Source organism: Nicotiana tabacum, chromosome 7, assembly GCF_000715075.1.
Source record: "Nicotiana tabacum cultivar K326 chromosome 7, ASM71507v2, whole genome shotgun sequence".
NCBI lineage: Eukaryota > Viridiplantae > Streptophyta > Magnoliopsida > Solanales > Solanaceae > Nicotiana > Nicotiana tabacum.
Window position 1 is genome coordinate 118,818,582 of NC_134086.1, and position 16,518 is coordinate 118,835,099.

The 16,518-nt window shown below is 36.4% G+C and overlaps 1 protein-coding gene across 1 annotated transcript; it reads right to left on the reverse strand.

The window, feature by feature from the left end:
- Nucleotides 1-6,120: 6,120 nt before the first annotated feature.
- On the reverse strand, nt 6,121-11,591 carry LOC107794133 (uncharacterized). The gene is made up of 6 exons (XM_016616597.2): nt 11,240-11,591; nt 9,715-9,791; nt 8,525-8,611; nt 8,335-8,451; nt 7,797-8,226; nt 6,121-6,324 (listed from the first exon to the last, which is right to left on the reverse strand). Coding segments are annotated over exons 1-6 (768 nt in total). The 5' UTR covers nt 11,241-11,591; the 3' UTR covers nt 6,121-6,268.
- Nucleotides 11,592-16,518: the final 4,927 nt, after the last annotated feature.

Here is a 16,518-nt window from a genome sequence, read left to right on the forward strand (position 1 = left end):
TTAGTTGGGTAGTTAGCCAGCTGTCCAATTATGTAGGGACAACTGTAATTTAAGTTAGTTAGAGTATGTATATAACCGTGTATGCTCCTCTCTTGTGAGGTATCAGAAATTAATGAAACAGTAAAATTTCCATTTCTATCTTTTGCTTCTTCTGAGAACTTCTCTGCAACCATGGAGGTTCTCCTCTCTTAACATGGTATCAAAGCTCGTGAAGATGATCAATTCACGCAGATTGCTCGAAATCGATTTGAGTTTCCAGAACTCGTAAGTCATTTATATAATTGCTTCGATTCATCTCTTCTTAGATTGAATCATTTTTGAGCAATTAGGAATTTTTTTATTCTATGTGTTCTACTCTAAGCTCTCGATTCTCAATCTTCAATGGCGATTAGAGGTATTGGTACTAGCTCAGACACAAGAATTGAAGACACTACCGCTGATGCAACTCCAAGTCGTGTGGTTGGTATAGTGGCCGATCAACATCATCCTCTATTTCTTCAACCTTTTGATGCTCCAGGTAGCTCTCTAATCTCAATCAAACTGACTGGACATGAAAATTATGCTCTATGGAGCAGCTCTATGCGTATCAGTCTATTAGGCAAGGGCAAATTATGTTTTGTTGATGGTAGATATACTAAGGGTACATTCCTCCTACTTTACATGAATTGAGGGAAAAGTGTAATGCCATAGTTTTGTCATAGATCATGAACTCAGTTAGTAATGAGCTGTTAAGTGGCATGGTGTATGCAACTAGTGCACAGAAGGTGTGGGCTGATCTTAGAGAAAGCTTTGACAAGGTGAATGGATCTAAAATTTTATTTTTGCACAGACAAATTGCTACTTTTTCTCAGGGGATTTCCTCTGTGTTAGTGTATTTTTCTAAGCTAAAAGAGCTTTAGGCAGAGTTTGATGCAATGATGCCTTGCCCTGGATGTGGCTGTGAGGAATCGAGGAGATATGCAGAACACTTTGGTAATCACAGGCTGCTGCATTTTCTGATGGGTCTAAATGAGACTTATTCTCAATCTAGTAACCAGATTATGATGATGAGTTCTACTCCAACTATAAATAAATCCTATTATCTGATAATAGCAGAAGAAAGTAATCCCGCTTTACAGGCAAGGTAGTCAAGGAGTGATTGCAGGAGTGCCTCAGTTTACATTTGATCAGTATAATAAGATCCTGCATCTTTTGGGCAAGTCTAGCATCACATTCTAAAGTCAAGATGATCAACCAAGTAATGCCATGTCAGCAGGTATGACTTCACCTCATGTAGTTACTAAAGCTGAGATTAGGTAGATAGTTGATACAGTTGCTTCCAATCACATGGTAAAAAGTCTCAAATTCTTAGAAGAATCTAGAAATGTTGATGAATTTAGTATTGGAAAAGTTCATCTACTCACATGAAAGATAGCAAGTGTAAAGCATACAAGGTCTACAAGTGTGCTACAATGACAGAAAATTACAAATGTGTTACATATACCAGACTTCAAATATAATCTCCTATCTGTTTCAAAATTAACAAAGGAACTTAGATGTTTGGCTTTGTTCTATCCCGACGTCTGCCTTTTCCAGGATCTTTTCAATAGGAGAGTGAGGGGGATTGGTAAGGAGGATGAAGGCCTTTACATCTACATATCAGATAACAAAGACCAAGCAAATGGAGGAGAAAATAACAAGTCAGACTCTGAAAGATCTTTTTTAAATACAATAAAGGATGATAGTTTAAGTATATATTTGTGGCATAGGAGGTTAGGCCATGTGCCAATTGATGTTCTGAGAAAGTTAAAATATTTTCAACATTTAAAATATAATAGTGAGACTAAGTAATGTATTGTTTGTCCTATTGCTAAGAAAACAAGGCTTCCATTTTCTCTTAGTAATTCTGTGGCTAATGCATGCTTTCACTTACTTCATGTTGATGTTGGGAGCCCTATAAGGTACCTACTCATGATAGGAAGAAGTATTTTCTTACACTATTGGATGATCATTCCAGGTTTACATGGGTTTTCTTGTTGCCCTCTAAAGTTGAAGTAATTGTTATCATTAGACAGTTCTTCATTATGGTTAAGAATGTTCATTCTTGTATTGTAAAATTCCTAAGAACATATAATGGGTGTGCATTTTTTAACTCACAAATGACAGAATTACTGCAATCTTTGGGTATTGTTCATCAGAGTTCTTATATCTCTACTCCACAGCAAAATGGAATAGCTGAAAGAAGGCACAGATACATACTCAATACAGCTAGGGCACTAAGATTTCAAGCAGGTGTTCCACTAAGATTCTTGGGGGAATGTGTATCAACTGCAGCCTACATTATCAACAAACTAACAACACAAGTGCTGTTTTGAACTACTGTTTGGTCATCCTCCTTTCTTAGACCACATGAGAATTTTTGGTTGTCTAAGATATGTAACTGATGTAAAAAGAGGTGAAAAATTCTTACCTAGAGCCTCACCTATAGTTTTTCTTGGTTACTCTATGACTCAAAAAGAGATACGGAATGTACAACATTCACACCAACGAGTTATTAATAAGTAGAGATGTTATGTTCAATGAAAATATATTTCACTTTCAACATTCAACTTCTCTACCCTCTTTGTTTCCTACCTTTGACATACCTCAAGTCTTAATGCCTAATGATATCTCTATATCCTCTTTTCCACCATCAATCTCCTTATCTCTTCCTACACCATCTCCTCTATCTTTTCCTATTTCTACTTCACCTGCTCATCATAATCTAGATCAGCTGACTCAAGTAGCTGCTGAACTTGAACCAGTCTCACTAACTAATCTTACTCATGATCAGCCTACTCATCAACTGTCTACCTCTAATGATAGAAGCCTCATATCCTAGAAGATCTGGGAGAACCAGTAAACCTCATATCTGGCTAAAAGATTATGTTACTCAGTCTCAAGGCAAATCCAATTGCTCCTATCCTCTTCAACATGTGTTAGTTATGAGAATATCTCTGACTCCTATGCCAAAGCTTTATCCTCCTACTCTGCAAATGTAGAACCATAGTCATATGCTGAGGCTATTAAGGATCCTAAATGGATTGAAGCTATGAAGGGTAAAATCTCAGCCTTAGAGGAAAAACACACATGATCTATAGTGGAGTTGCCTGCTGATAAGGTTCCCATTGGATGTAAATGGGTGTTCAAAGTGAAGTATACATCCTCAGGTGAAGTTGAAAGATACAATTCTAGTTTGGTGGCTAAAGGTTCCATTCAAAAGGAAGGGCTTGACTACACAGAAACTTTCTCACCTATAGCAAAAATGGTTACAACAAGATCAGTCGTTGCAGTTGCTGCATCCAAGCATTGGCCTCTTTTCCAAATGGATGTTCACAATGCCTTGTTGCATGGTGAACTTCTAGAAAAGGTGTACATGGATGTGCCTCTAGGGTTTGCAAGCCAGTGAGGGTCTCACCAGGTTTGCAAACTTCGTAGATCTCTATATGCCCTGAAGGAGATACCCATGCAGTGGAACGGGAAGCTGACTGATGCCTTAGTGCAGTTGGGCTTCATTCAAAGTCATTTTGACTACTCTCTTTTTACAAAGAAGGTTCAAGCTGAATTGATTGTTGTGTTAGTCTACGTAGATGATCTGATAATAAGTGAAAGCATTATAGATCTGATAACTCAGACTAGAAATGACCTGAAACTTAGATTTTAAATGAAGGATCTAAGAGAACTTAAGTTCTTTTTGGGAATAGAAGTTGCAAGATCAAAAAATGGAATTGTTATGAGCCAAAGGAAATATGCTTTGGAATTGATATCTGAGATGGGACTTACAGGTGCTATACCTACAGGAACACCTCTAGAGACAAATCTGAAACTTACATATGTGGAGTATGATACTGTTGTAGGAGTCTATGAGTGTGAAGACAAGCTGATTGAAGATATAGGTGCATATCAAAGACTAGTAGGGAGGCTATTATATCTTACAATGACCAGAGTTGATATAGCATTTGTAGTACAAACACTAAGTCAATTTATGCATAAGCCTAAGTAGTCTCACTAGGAAGTTGCTCCGAGAGTTGTGAAATATGTCAAAACCTCTCTAGGTCTTGGTCTACTAATGCCTTCAGAAGGTTCAGATAAACTGAAAATATATTGTGATTCAGATTGGGGAGGATACTTACAGACCAGGAAATTAGTAACATGCTAGCTAGTTAAGTTTAGGGATGCCTTGATCTCGTGGAAGTTTAAGAAACAAGACACAGTTGCAAGGAGCTCTGCTGAAGCTAATTTCAGAAGTATGGCATCTACTGTTGCTGAGATAACCTGGCTCACATAAATCTTCAAAGAGCTAGAGGTTGAGGTGAGTCTACCAGTTGATCTCTTTTGTGACAGCAAGGCTGCAATCTAAATTGCAACTAATCCTATCTTTCATGAAAGGACCAAACACATAGACATTGACTGCCATTTTGTACGAGAGAAAATCATACAAGTTGTAGTGAAACTCATCACATTCCCACAAAAGAGCAGCAAGCTGACCTCCTTATCAAGAGCTTAAGAAGACTGCAACATGATCACTTAATGTCCAAGCTAGGATTGAAGGATATCTTCAAACCATAAGCTTGAAGGAGGGTGTTAAGAAGTTAGTTAGTGTTAGTTGGGTAGTTAGCCAGCTGTCCAATCATGTAGGGACATATGTAAGTTAAGTTAGTTAGAGTATGTATATAACTGCGTATGCTCCTCTCTTGTGAGGTATCAGAAATTAATGGAACAATAAAATTTCCATTTCTGTCTTTTGCTTCTTCTGAGAATTTCTCTGCAACCATTGAGGTTCTCCTCTATTAACAAAGTTTATATGTAGGATCTCCATAATTCAATATATTATGTTGGAACTTTATCCGTGTTGGAGTTTCAATATAATATGTTGGAAGCGATTTTGGTAATAAAATGTAAAATATTACCATTAACAACCAACGTTTACCACTCTCGAGCACCTGTGTTAGCTACCTCCATCTCAAGATGCACCATCTAGGACCCCAATCAACCAACAAGAAAACGTTAACTAACTCATTTCTCTATTCTAATACAACCTCCTATTCTAATCAAGCTAATAGAGACAATTAAAAAAATAGAACCAGTACCTAACTAGTTACATAACTTTTGGAGCAGACTATAACACTTCTTGGCTCTTTTTGATGTAACGAACCGGTCAGTCATTTTGAGAGTATTAGCCTCAATCCCCTATTTATTGCTTTCCCTGTATCATTTTATGCTTATATGACTTGCCAGGAGATTTTATTTTTGGTTTCGGAGTGAATTAGACACTTAGTCCCTAGAATGAAAGCTTAAGTTCAAAGAAATTGACCATTTCGTCAGTTCTGTTAGCTCCGTTGGGTGATTTTGTACTTACGAGCGTGTCCGGATTGTGATTTGGAGGTCCGTAGCTGAATTAGGCTTGAAATGGTGAAAATTAAATTTTTGGAAAGTTTGACCGCACTACTGGAAAGTGAGCATATGGCAACAGCCGGAAAACCATTGCAACAGACAGGTGAACTGTTGCCATAGAGTTATTGGAACGGTTTGGCGACCGTTACATACGCTTCCGTACCAATAGTTCTAGAGTAACGGTTCTTGCAACGATTATCCAAATCGTTGCTGGAGGGCGATCTATCGCAACGGTTTTTCCTCTGCCTGAACCAACGAGTATTTCTTTCCAGTTGCAACGGTTAAAAACCTTTACCATAGAGTTTACAGTAACGGTTGGCAGCCGTTACCATACAATTTTTTGCAACGGTTGTGTAAGCTATTGCAACGTTTGTTTACAGATATTCTAACGGTTTCATTGAGCTACTGTAACGGTTTTATTTCTTTTGCAACGGTTTTAACTACCTAGTGTATTAGGTTTTCGCACATTTTGGAACGATTTGTAAGATCTATTGGAACTGTTTGCAAGACCTACTGGAACGGTTCTAACCATCTATTGTATCAATTTGTCGCATATTTTGGAACGATTTGTAAGACCTATTGGAACGGTTCTATTAGACTATTATACCCTGGCTTTTATTAGACTATTACGCCCTGGCTGTAAATGAATATTTAGATATATAAAAATTGTAATAACCTGAAATTTATATAAATAAAAAGATAAAACACTTCATAATTTATATTGTCTCCATAAAACCAAAATATTTTAACCCAATATCACATAAGTTTTATATTTCAACACTTCAAGAGTTAGAGTTATAAGTTTCAAATGTTGATAACAAAAGATTCCTAGAACATGGACAACAATTCAAAGTTCTTAAGTAAGGTCTAGATCTTCACAATCTCCATCTTCCCTTTCTTCAATTGCTCCACCTACAAAAGAGGATAAATAAAGTCATTATCCTTCAAGGGTTGGTTTATCATTATAAGAATGGGTATGGTCCATAAACAATACATAAAGCACAAAGTTGAAAGCAAGGAAATCAAGTGAAGAAAGATATATTGGGAACTTTGTACAACAAATTAATCATTCTACTATTATTTCAGATATATGATCGGACTATTTTCTTACAGAACCAATCAAGTGGACTTCTTTATCCAAGTTCACAAAATAACAGTAAAAATCTCAAAGGCAAGAAAAAAGAAGAAGAAGACAAAATGCATAAAAGTCCTAGCCTAAAATGCAAATGAGTCTTAATATAACACAGGAACAATAAGAAGTCAACAAATGTGCATAATATAACAACATTGATATTTTTCCATGACCGAGAAATCCATCTTGAGCTTCATGTGGATAAATTGCAATGTCCATATTTGAGAGTCAAGGTGTCGAGGCAGTAGGAAGAGAGATGAAGAAAAGGGCAAAGGATCTGGTGATGGAGCTGGAAATAATTCAGGATCAATATCTTCAAATACTTGTGGAGGAGATGATGTTGATCTATTTTTTCACTAACCAAGGTGTCGAGGAAGGAGGCAGAATTTCACAAATCCTCGATGCTACATCTTAATTTAGCATATGAGGCATCAAACAGGACAAATATCTTAACAAAACACATAGAGACAACACACGATATTGATCTCAAAAGGGACAGTACCAAATATGGTTGCAGCAAACACAAAGCTGCAGATCAGGTCTGCAGATGGATTCTCTCAATTTCTAAAGGGAATTCATATGCACATACATGGAGTCAGGCAACAGGAATACAAAAGTGGAGCCAATTGAGTCACAAGGAAGGCATGGAAGCAGGGAAAAATGCAATCATAAGGAGCGTAAATCATGGAGAATGCAGCAGTTTGAGGCTGGAGCTATGAAGGCTAAATGGCAGGTTAGAGGAAGGAAATCATCTTACACAGATAGCAGGTTATACAAGTAACACAAGAGGAAGAGGAAAAAGCATACACTCATGGACCTCACACGAAAAAAGCAGAATAAAGGGCACAATCGAAGAGTGGAGCTGGGCAATGAATGCAACAAACAACTGGAGGCTTCAAGATGCAAGAGTTTGCAAAGTTCTATGGATTAAGCAATGAAATATTGACTAGACAGTAGCTAATCAACAATAAATGAAGGGAAATACACAATGGCTATTCTGGGCAGTGGCTAACCAAGTAAAAAAGCTGATTCATCATCAACACAAAAAAGAGGCTAACATTGAAACCCAAACACAAGACTAAGCAACCCAACATGTCCTATTTCAAGGGGCCAACATACTGGACCAATCAATGACAAGAACAGACATACTGGACCAAATAACCCACCATGTTGAACTAACTAAACTATCATTTTCTCCATGTCTCATCACAACCCAAAAATAAGGTTGTAGAGCCAAGATAAACGTACTGACCTTGATTATTACTCCTAGTAGATAGACGATTGATTAGTTGCACAACAGCTTGTTGTGCAGAGGAAGCTTCTCCAGGTGAACAAGCATTGAAAGCTAGCATGTTGGGATCAACCCGTAAATCTGGATTCAGATGTTTAAGTTGTGAAATGATGTTAACTGCAACTTGTAGTTCCATGACATATTTTTGTGCATTGAACTTTTCCTCCAATCTTTGCTGCATCCTTTCTTCCATTTCCTCCAATTTTTGCTGCATCACCTCATCAGTAGAGGGTCCCAAATGTCCCACTTTTTTTAAGGAAGTCTTGGTAACCCCATGTCCATACAATCTTAGGTGACCTAGATGCTCAGGTCCCATGATTGATGCAAATGCATCAACTGATTGACTGACATCTTCACTTTCTTGTGTTAGTTGTATTCTTTCCATTTCAGCCTACAAGACCAAATTAAGTCATTGTTAAATCAGAAAGTAAATGACACTGAGTCAATAACTAAGAACAGACAAATGATAACAAAAAAATTTTAAATTAATAACTCGTACAATTTTATTAACAGTATCCGCATACGAGGCCTTGTAAACTCGATCAGGTTTTCTTTTTCTTGTGGCCACAAAGATGTCCTTGCTTGATAGAGGCTCAGAAGTTTCTTTCTTTTTTTCCTGATTATATAAAAAGCGGTATAAAGTTAATAAGTTCATATTCAAAAGAATAATAAGAAAGAAAATATCAAACCTTGCATATTCGAGCAAAACTTCTTTTGCCAGCAGTGTGTCGATATTTTAACTTTTTGCGATTCTCGGTATTGGTTTGGGACATTTTCTGCAAATCAGCCAATGAATACAGAGTTAAGTGATTTCTAATTAAATATAAACCAGACATTCTCAGCAAATCATGGGACTGTACTTAGTTTTAACTTGTAGGCATCAGAGTTCCAATAATTAAGAAGATCCCTAAACAGAAAAGACCACATGGTACATATTTCATTAGCCTTATTCCATGGCATTTCATTGTTACAAATTATTTTTTAGTTGTAACTCATTTCTTTAAAATAGTTTCAGAAATGCAAAAAGGGAAAATTACTTAATGTATTCAGTCTTGGAGGAGTAATTGTCAAATGGAGTAATTCAAACCAGAATAATTTCAGAGAGATTACACTTTATATAAATTTTAAAAAGATGGACAAACTCTATAAGTGTGATGACCCTCCCCTTCAAAAAAGACACATGTGGTACACTATACTCATTCTTCATTGCCAACCCAAAAACAAAGGGAAAAAAACTGAAAACATGTTATTTCTTCTTAGGTTGCTATTTTCTTTTGAGGAATCCAAAGATAATTATGCAAGAAAACTGAGGAGGCTGCTGATTAACAATAAAAAGAAGTGTGAGAGAGAAAGATCATAAACCAAGAAGAATTGTTAACTCTTATTTCATCTTAATTCATACCTAAACAGTAAACAAACTAAGATCTTGTTCCTTACTAAGTAACCAAAATAGAACCATAACTAAATATCTGTCCCAATGATAGGATAAAACATAAATTCAATTGATTTAGACATATTACCAAACACCTCTTGTGCATCCGTGTTTAAACCGGACATGCAACCAAAAATTTAACAGGAAAATACCCCCAAAAATAGAGAAACTACCAGAACCAAAATTAAATCATACAACAGAGATAACATGAAACAAAAATTGAGAAATCTAAGATATGATATAAATAAAATCCTAAATTAGAGAAGGATATACATTAAATTTGTTGTACAAGTTGGAAGCAGGAACCTCACAATCTACATTTCTCGACTTATATAGAATCATGCCATAAAACACCATAGACAGAAAATTTTCAGACACAAAATATATAACTCCGAAAATGAAAGAGTGAAGAAGAAAGAAAGCGCAAAAAAAAGTTAGGAAACTCACCAAAGAGATAGATACTTCGAATATGTGCAAGGAGAAACAGAGATTTGCGGAACTTGAAGGTGAGCAATAAATGTACACTGCATGTGTTATTCAATAATGAGTTAAGGCAAGTATTTATTCAAAAATCATCAACGTATCCAGTGGAATTTCTGTACTTGCCAATAAGTTCACAGTAAGCCTATTACTTTGTAAAACTACTTTCGTTACTCAAAAATTGCAAAATAACTCTTCTCAACATAAACTTGTTTCACTTTCATTCTCCCAATTAACAAGAACTTAACTAATAACCAATGGCATCCAATGTCAACTCAACCATTAGCTCTAGGAAAATCAAGCAGAAGGGACATGCATACAAAGTTGGAAGGAACGTTGTCTAACTAATTAAAAATTCATACCACATCTAGATCATTATAATTACAAAATATGTAAAAAACAAAAAAAAACATGAGTACAATTGTTTTGAGAAAAAGAATAGAACCAACATACACCCAAAAATAGAAGCAAATAGAAGAACAATAGCCATAGAGAACGAAGTTCGACGTCGCAGTAGTGTTATACTAAGAATGTAGAAAAAAGATTGTACAAATAATTGAATAAAGAAGAAGTGAAGATTTGATCACTGCTTACTGCTCAAACAAACTGTAATTAACACAGTCAACAGAGAGAAAAAGAGGAGAATTAGAAACAAACAAATATTGAAATCTCAATAAATGAAATATCATGACTATCGATACGAAAGATAAAAGCTGGCACAGAAATTGTAATCAACACTGTAAATAGAGAGAAAAAGAGGAGAATTAGAAATAAGTTGGGATTTATTTATGCAAAACAGTAACATTAATATTGAATACAGTGTTGTATAGATATACATTCTTTCAAGTTCAAGTCTCTCTATGGTGAAATAACAGATCTAATGCAGTATCAACAGCTTTTAGAAAACACGCATCAAAAGTTATCCCTTTTGTTTGCTGTCCAAGTCCAGCACTATTTCAAGGTTTTTAAAGCTAAGATTCACAAGCACATACTCTATTTTCTACAAGTTGTTACACGCATCATTGACACTTGCAAGTTAAATATGTTTTTCTGTATCGCATGTACATATCGTGCTACAGAATAATAACTACTTTGAGCTTCAAATTTGAAGCATTTTGTCACTAGAAAAAATTAAAGAATGGGGCGCAAAAGAAAACTAATGAAAATGCCCCAAAAAATGCACCCAAAATCACAAATATTAAATAAATTTACATGTATTCCTTAAACAAAACAACAAACCCCATGAAATCTATACATGAAATCAATACAGATCGATGAAATTAAAAAGAGGACCACAAATCCAAAAAGGGAATAATACTAGGAAGAAATAGTGAAATAAAGAAGCAATTAAATTAGTAAAATAGAGGAGATTTAGTTAATATAGCAAAACTTAGGCTTTGAGATTTAGAGAATACCCATTTGTACCCTTATTTGACAAAAATTAAAGAGAACCCATTAAAAGTAGGCGAAAAACTTGAGAGAAAGAAAGTACTTGTGATTTCACCCGTTCAAATCCTAAGTCTTGGAATGATGTTAGTTTCTTTGTTTCCTTGGAGTTTCAGACGCCAACAAATTTCAGCAATTTATCCTTCGAGCAGTCGGATATCGCCAAAAAGGTTTTTATGCAATTTCGTTGTCTCTAACAGAGAGATTGAAATATGGGTTTTCTTCGAGCAATCGATGTTGGTTTAACAGGGGAAGAAGGTGGTCTTTTCCATGGTGCTTTGGTGGAAGTTTTATGGCTGAAAGACGGTGGAGATTTTGGTCGGAGATGGGGTGGAGACGCGTCAAAGGCAATTTTGGGGTTTGGGGCTTTGGGGATATCGACTGCTGCTAATAGGATATGGAGTAATTAAATTAGAGACTTTTATATTTTTATTTTTCTAATTAATTAAAAAAACAAAAATTATTTTTGTTTGGCGGGTTTAACAAAATTTAGGAGGGAATCTGATGAGGAGAACAAAAATCGTTCCGTTATTAGTTTTCCCAAAATTCAGTTCTAAAGCGTCGGTTAAAAAGTGCTATGGCAACGGTTTAATGTCAATGGTAACGGTTTTATATCAAAAGTGTGCTGATATCATCCACATTCTACGGAAACGGTTATAACCGTTGCTATATGTACTCTATAGCAACGGTTCTGTAACCGTTACTAAAAAACTGTTGCAATAGGCTCATTTTCTGGTAGTGCCAGGAGTAGACTTTTTTGATATCGAGGTCGGATTCCAATTTCAAAAGTTGGAGTAGGTCCATAATGTCAAATGTGAATTGTGTGCAAAATTTGAGGGTCAATAAGATGTGTTTTGATAGGTTTCGGCTGATTGTAGAAGTTTGAAGTTTCAAAGTTCATTAAGTTTGAATTAGAGTGCAATTCATATTTTTATCATTGTTTCATGTGATTTGAAGTCTCGACTAAGTTTGTATGATATTTTAGGACTTGTTGATACATTCGTATGGGGTTCCGAGTGGCTCGGATGCGTTTCGAGGTGGGTTTTGAGCGAGTTTGGGCATTTCAGCACTCTGATGTTGTTCTAGAGCATTTGGGAGTGCGTGGGCACAATTTGGAGTGCGGACACAAACTCCCAAAGTGTGGAGGTATTGGTAATTGTGCGGACCGTAGTTTAAATTGTGCGGTCCGCATAATTCTTCTCGCGGTCGCAGAAAGGGGATTTTGTAGGTTCAATGGTTTGATTTCGGAAGCTTATATCTTTTGATCTATAAAGAATTTAAAGATGATCCAAAAATAAAAGTTGTAGCTCTTTGAATCTAGTTTTCAAAAAATAAAACCATTATTCATTTGGATATTTTTCCAGAAAGTTATGGCCAATTTACTAAAGCTTGGTAGTACGACCACCGTTGAAGTGCGACCGCACAATTTGGAATTTGTTGCCGCGGGACCTGGGATGTGCGGTGATAACTAGGGATTCTAGTATGTTTTATGCTCCTTTTTGCTTGAGTTTTGGACTAAAATGTGTACAAGTATTCCCCAAAAGCTAACTTGTTGTGTTTGTTTGCAGTGTTTGGTCAAAAAGGGACAAAGATGTTATAACCAGCTCAAAAAAGAAGTGAAATCTGCACAAGTACAAAACCAAGTCAAAGCAACGCTACAGCGGAAAATCCACCGCGGACGCAGAAGACCCACCGTGACCACAGTCCTTTTATCGCGGCCCACGCTGGCAAGGATTTAGAGAGTTTTCATATTTGGAATTAAAGCTACCGCAGTCCGCGGTGATTATATGCGGCAGCGGTGCCTCCACCGCGACATCGGTCAATTTACCGCGGTCCGCGGAGAAGGAGTTCAAAGAACCTGCAGTTGAGCCAAATATTAAATACCGAGGTTCGTAACGGATTTTATGCGGTCGCGGTAGCTGCAACGATCCATTTTCTGCTATCAGAGGTACCTGTTGTCGCACCTCCTTTTTCACATACACTCGCGAGGGGCGTAAAAGGGAGTTTTTCTTATTAAAGGACAATCTAAATGGGATATATTATTTAATTCAGAGTCGCCACTTGGGAGATTTATGGTGTCCCAAGTCACCGGTTGAATTCCGAATCGAGGAAAAGATTGACTCTGTATTACAGTCCGCGAACCAGAAATCTAAATAAGGAATTCTGTTAACCTGGGAGAAGGTGTTAGGCATTCCCGAGTTCCGTGGTTCTAGCACGGTCGCTCAACTGTCATATTCGGCTTAATTATCTAATTTTTATACAATTACGAACCTATGTGCAAATTTTAACTTTTAACCGCTTTTATTATTATCATTATTATTTTAACAGAGAATTGCAACGTTGCGAAAACGTATCTCGAACCATGTCACATCAATGTACCCGTGGTTATCGACACATTTTGACTCCGTTGAGATTTGGATTTGGGTCACATAAATGTGCACCCGAGTTTAAGAAAGTAAATTATTAAAGGCGCGCCTAAAGCGACTAGCGTATTATCATTTTGGGGAAGGCCGTGAACTTTTGCTAAATGGCCCATCCCGAAGTCTAAGGAATTCTACAAACACTTATAGAGGGCCCCGCAGCTTATGTATTTTGTTTGTCGAGGCTCGTCTCACTTATTATAAAAAGAAAGAAAGAAATGCAACGTCATGGAAATGCATCTCGAACCACGTCACAATCAATGTACCCGTGATTAGCGACAGGTTTCGACTTTCGTTGAGATTTGGATTTGGGTCACATAAATGTGCACCCGAGTTTAGGGAGGTAATGTTATTAAAATACGCGCCTAAAGAGACTAACGCGTTATTATTTTGGGGAGTGCCGTCGAATTCGCTAAATAGCCCGTCCCGAATTCTAAATGTTTTATTTTAACCATTCACTGAGGGCCCCGCAACTGGCATTTTTACTCGGCGAGACTCGTCTCATCATTTTTATTTAAAGGCCCAATCCTAAAGCAATTTATAATTTTTTATTTTTATTTGCCTCTAAAACAAAGAAGAAGATCCTAATTAGTTTTGCATTATTTAAGAATTAGAAGACCTGGGTCTATTGAACTCATACGAAATCAAATCTTACTTTAGGTTCTGAATGCAATCCGTATAAATAGATCCTTATCTAAGTGTGTACAAAGAGCAAACCAATTATAGATCTGGGCCCAGGTCCAAATGAACTTGTAGTCAGAGTTAGACCTGGGCCGTTTGTGACAGTACCGAAGCCCAGAATGTCCAAAATGGACCACTGACCGCAGCTTCAATTCTAGTTGAACGCAGAATCACTGGAACAACTTCAAGTTATTTAACGTGCACTCAACAAATTATGAGAAGGGAGAATCACGTTTATCTACTCAAACTAAGGAACAATTGATCATTTGAATCTCATATTAAAATTCAGCTTACTCCACCTGTTTAACTAATGGTGATTCCTAATGAGGGATCGAGTTTTGGACTAAACAGCTCAATTATTTGATTCTACTAATATCCACGAGTAGATTCAAAGCAGTCTTATTAATAAGGCATGTTCAATTCGATTAACTACTGCTATGAACTATTAATCCAGAATTATCAACACTTATACTACAACAATGAATTCCGGGCCATCAAACTTAAAGTGGCCGTCATGCTGATTTTAAAATCAACTATATCCTAGAAAACCAATTTAGTGGAATATATATGAAAGCAAACTGAGATTCCATTAATCAACACAAGTTAAATCAGATTGTTAGCTATAGAACTCTTATGCTTCCAGGAATACACATCTAATTGGTTTAACTAAATCACATTGATGTTCTAAATTCTAGAATCTATTATAACAGTCTAACACAGTCCACAGGTTAAAACAAACAGTCCATCACAGTCCATGGGAGTTCAGCATACTTAACTAGAGTGGCCATTTACACGCATCATAAGCAAATTATCCATATATGTAACAGAAGTTTTTCACTATAATTCCGCAGCAGGGAACTTGCTTCATTTCTATTTCACATCCGATATGAGATGATACATCAAAGGCTCGAAGTGTACCTGGTAGTGACAGTACAAGAAGAGGAAGATGAGGATCAGTAGCAGCAGTAGTGATACAATACAGCAGAACAACAAACAACCATTGCAAATACCAAACAGCAAGTACCAACAGCTAGTGGCATATGCAGCAGACCCAAATGGATTTGAAACCAGTTAAAAACCAGAACACTCAAACTTGAACAGCTCAAACGACCTCAGAAAGGAAATCAAAAAACACACTACTGCAACACTACACCCAAACTCATCTTAAACCATCTCAAAACCTATTTAAACTTTGAACTCCTTTCTCTCTCTTTTCAGATTACTTTCTCTTCTAAAGCTTGCCTAAAAGAAAAAGAAAATCCAAAGAGAACTAATTTTTCTGCTCCCCAAAACCATCCCCCTATACTCTGTCCAAAAAACCTCTCCTAAACTGTGTAAAACTCCCCATTTATAACCCCCCCAAAACAGGCCTAACTAATACCACCACCATTTTTTTGCCCATGATATTCTCTTACAGCCCATTATCAAGTGTCTTGTGTCCAAAGGCATGGGCAGCTTATAATATTCAATTAATCCCCCATGCTATTATGTTTCCCAAGCCACTACTACTAGACAAAGTATTAGTTTAATGGTCAATTAAGTACCCTTACGGTCAGACCACTAACACTAAACATTTCAAGCCTTTTAAAACCCCAAAATACCCTTGAAAACTCCTGTGATTTAATGTCCTACCTTAAACCCTTTAATCTATACTACATCTTTCAGCTATAACCAATTCAATTTGAATTCAAATGACCATTCAAACTAAAATTTAAATCAGATCAAATGGCATCAACAGAAGAACAATGATTCAGGATAACAATTGACCAATAAACTCAGTTCAATGAACTGAATATACCAACAAACTCAGTTCTAAGTTCAAATATAACAACGAGCTCATTTTAATACAAACTTTAGAACACAAATGAAGCAAGAGGGAAACAGACGAGAATGAACCACAAATTAGACTATTATCATGCTAAACTAACATTCAAGCATACCAGACTAATCGATGACACTTATTCAATCGATTACACAAATTATAACATATAATAGTCAACAACAAACAGAAGCAATGATACAATTGGACCAAATAAAAGGTCTGATGAAGAAAGACAGAATCAATCGAAAAAAATTGAAAAATCAATAAAGCTACATTTAAACAAAGTAAACAGAATAAACAAACACAAAAATGGAACAAACAGGAAAAGGAAAATACCTCAGGAAATCGGAGACTAGACGATCCTGACTTGGACTCTGACTCGGACCTTTTTGAGGTCGAACG

Coding starts and splice junctions, on each gene's coding strand:
- LOC107794133 (XM_016616597.2), bottom strand. Junction 8,612..9,714: donor TCGAAGTATCTATCTCTTTG/GTGAGTTTCCTA, acceptor GCTGATTTGCAG/AAAATGTCCCAAACCAATAC. Junction 8,452..8,524: donor GTTTTGCTCGAATATGCAAG/GTTTGATATTTT, acceptor TTATATAATCAG/GAAAAAAAGAAAGAAACTTC.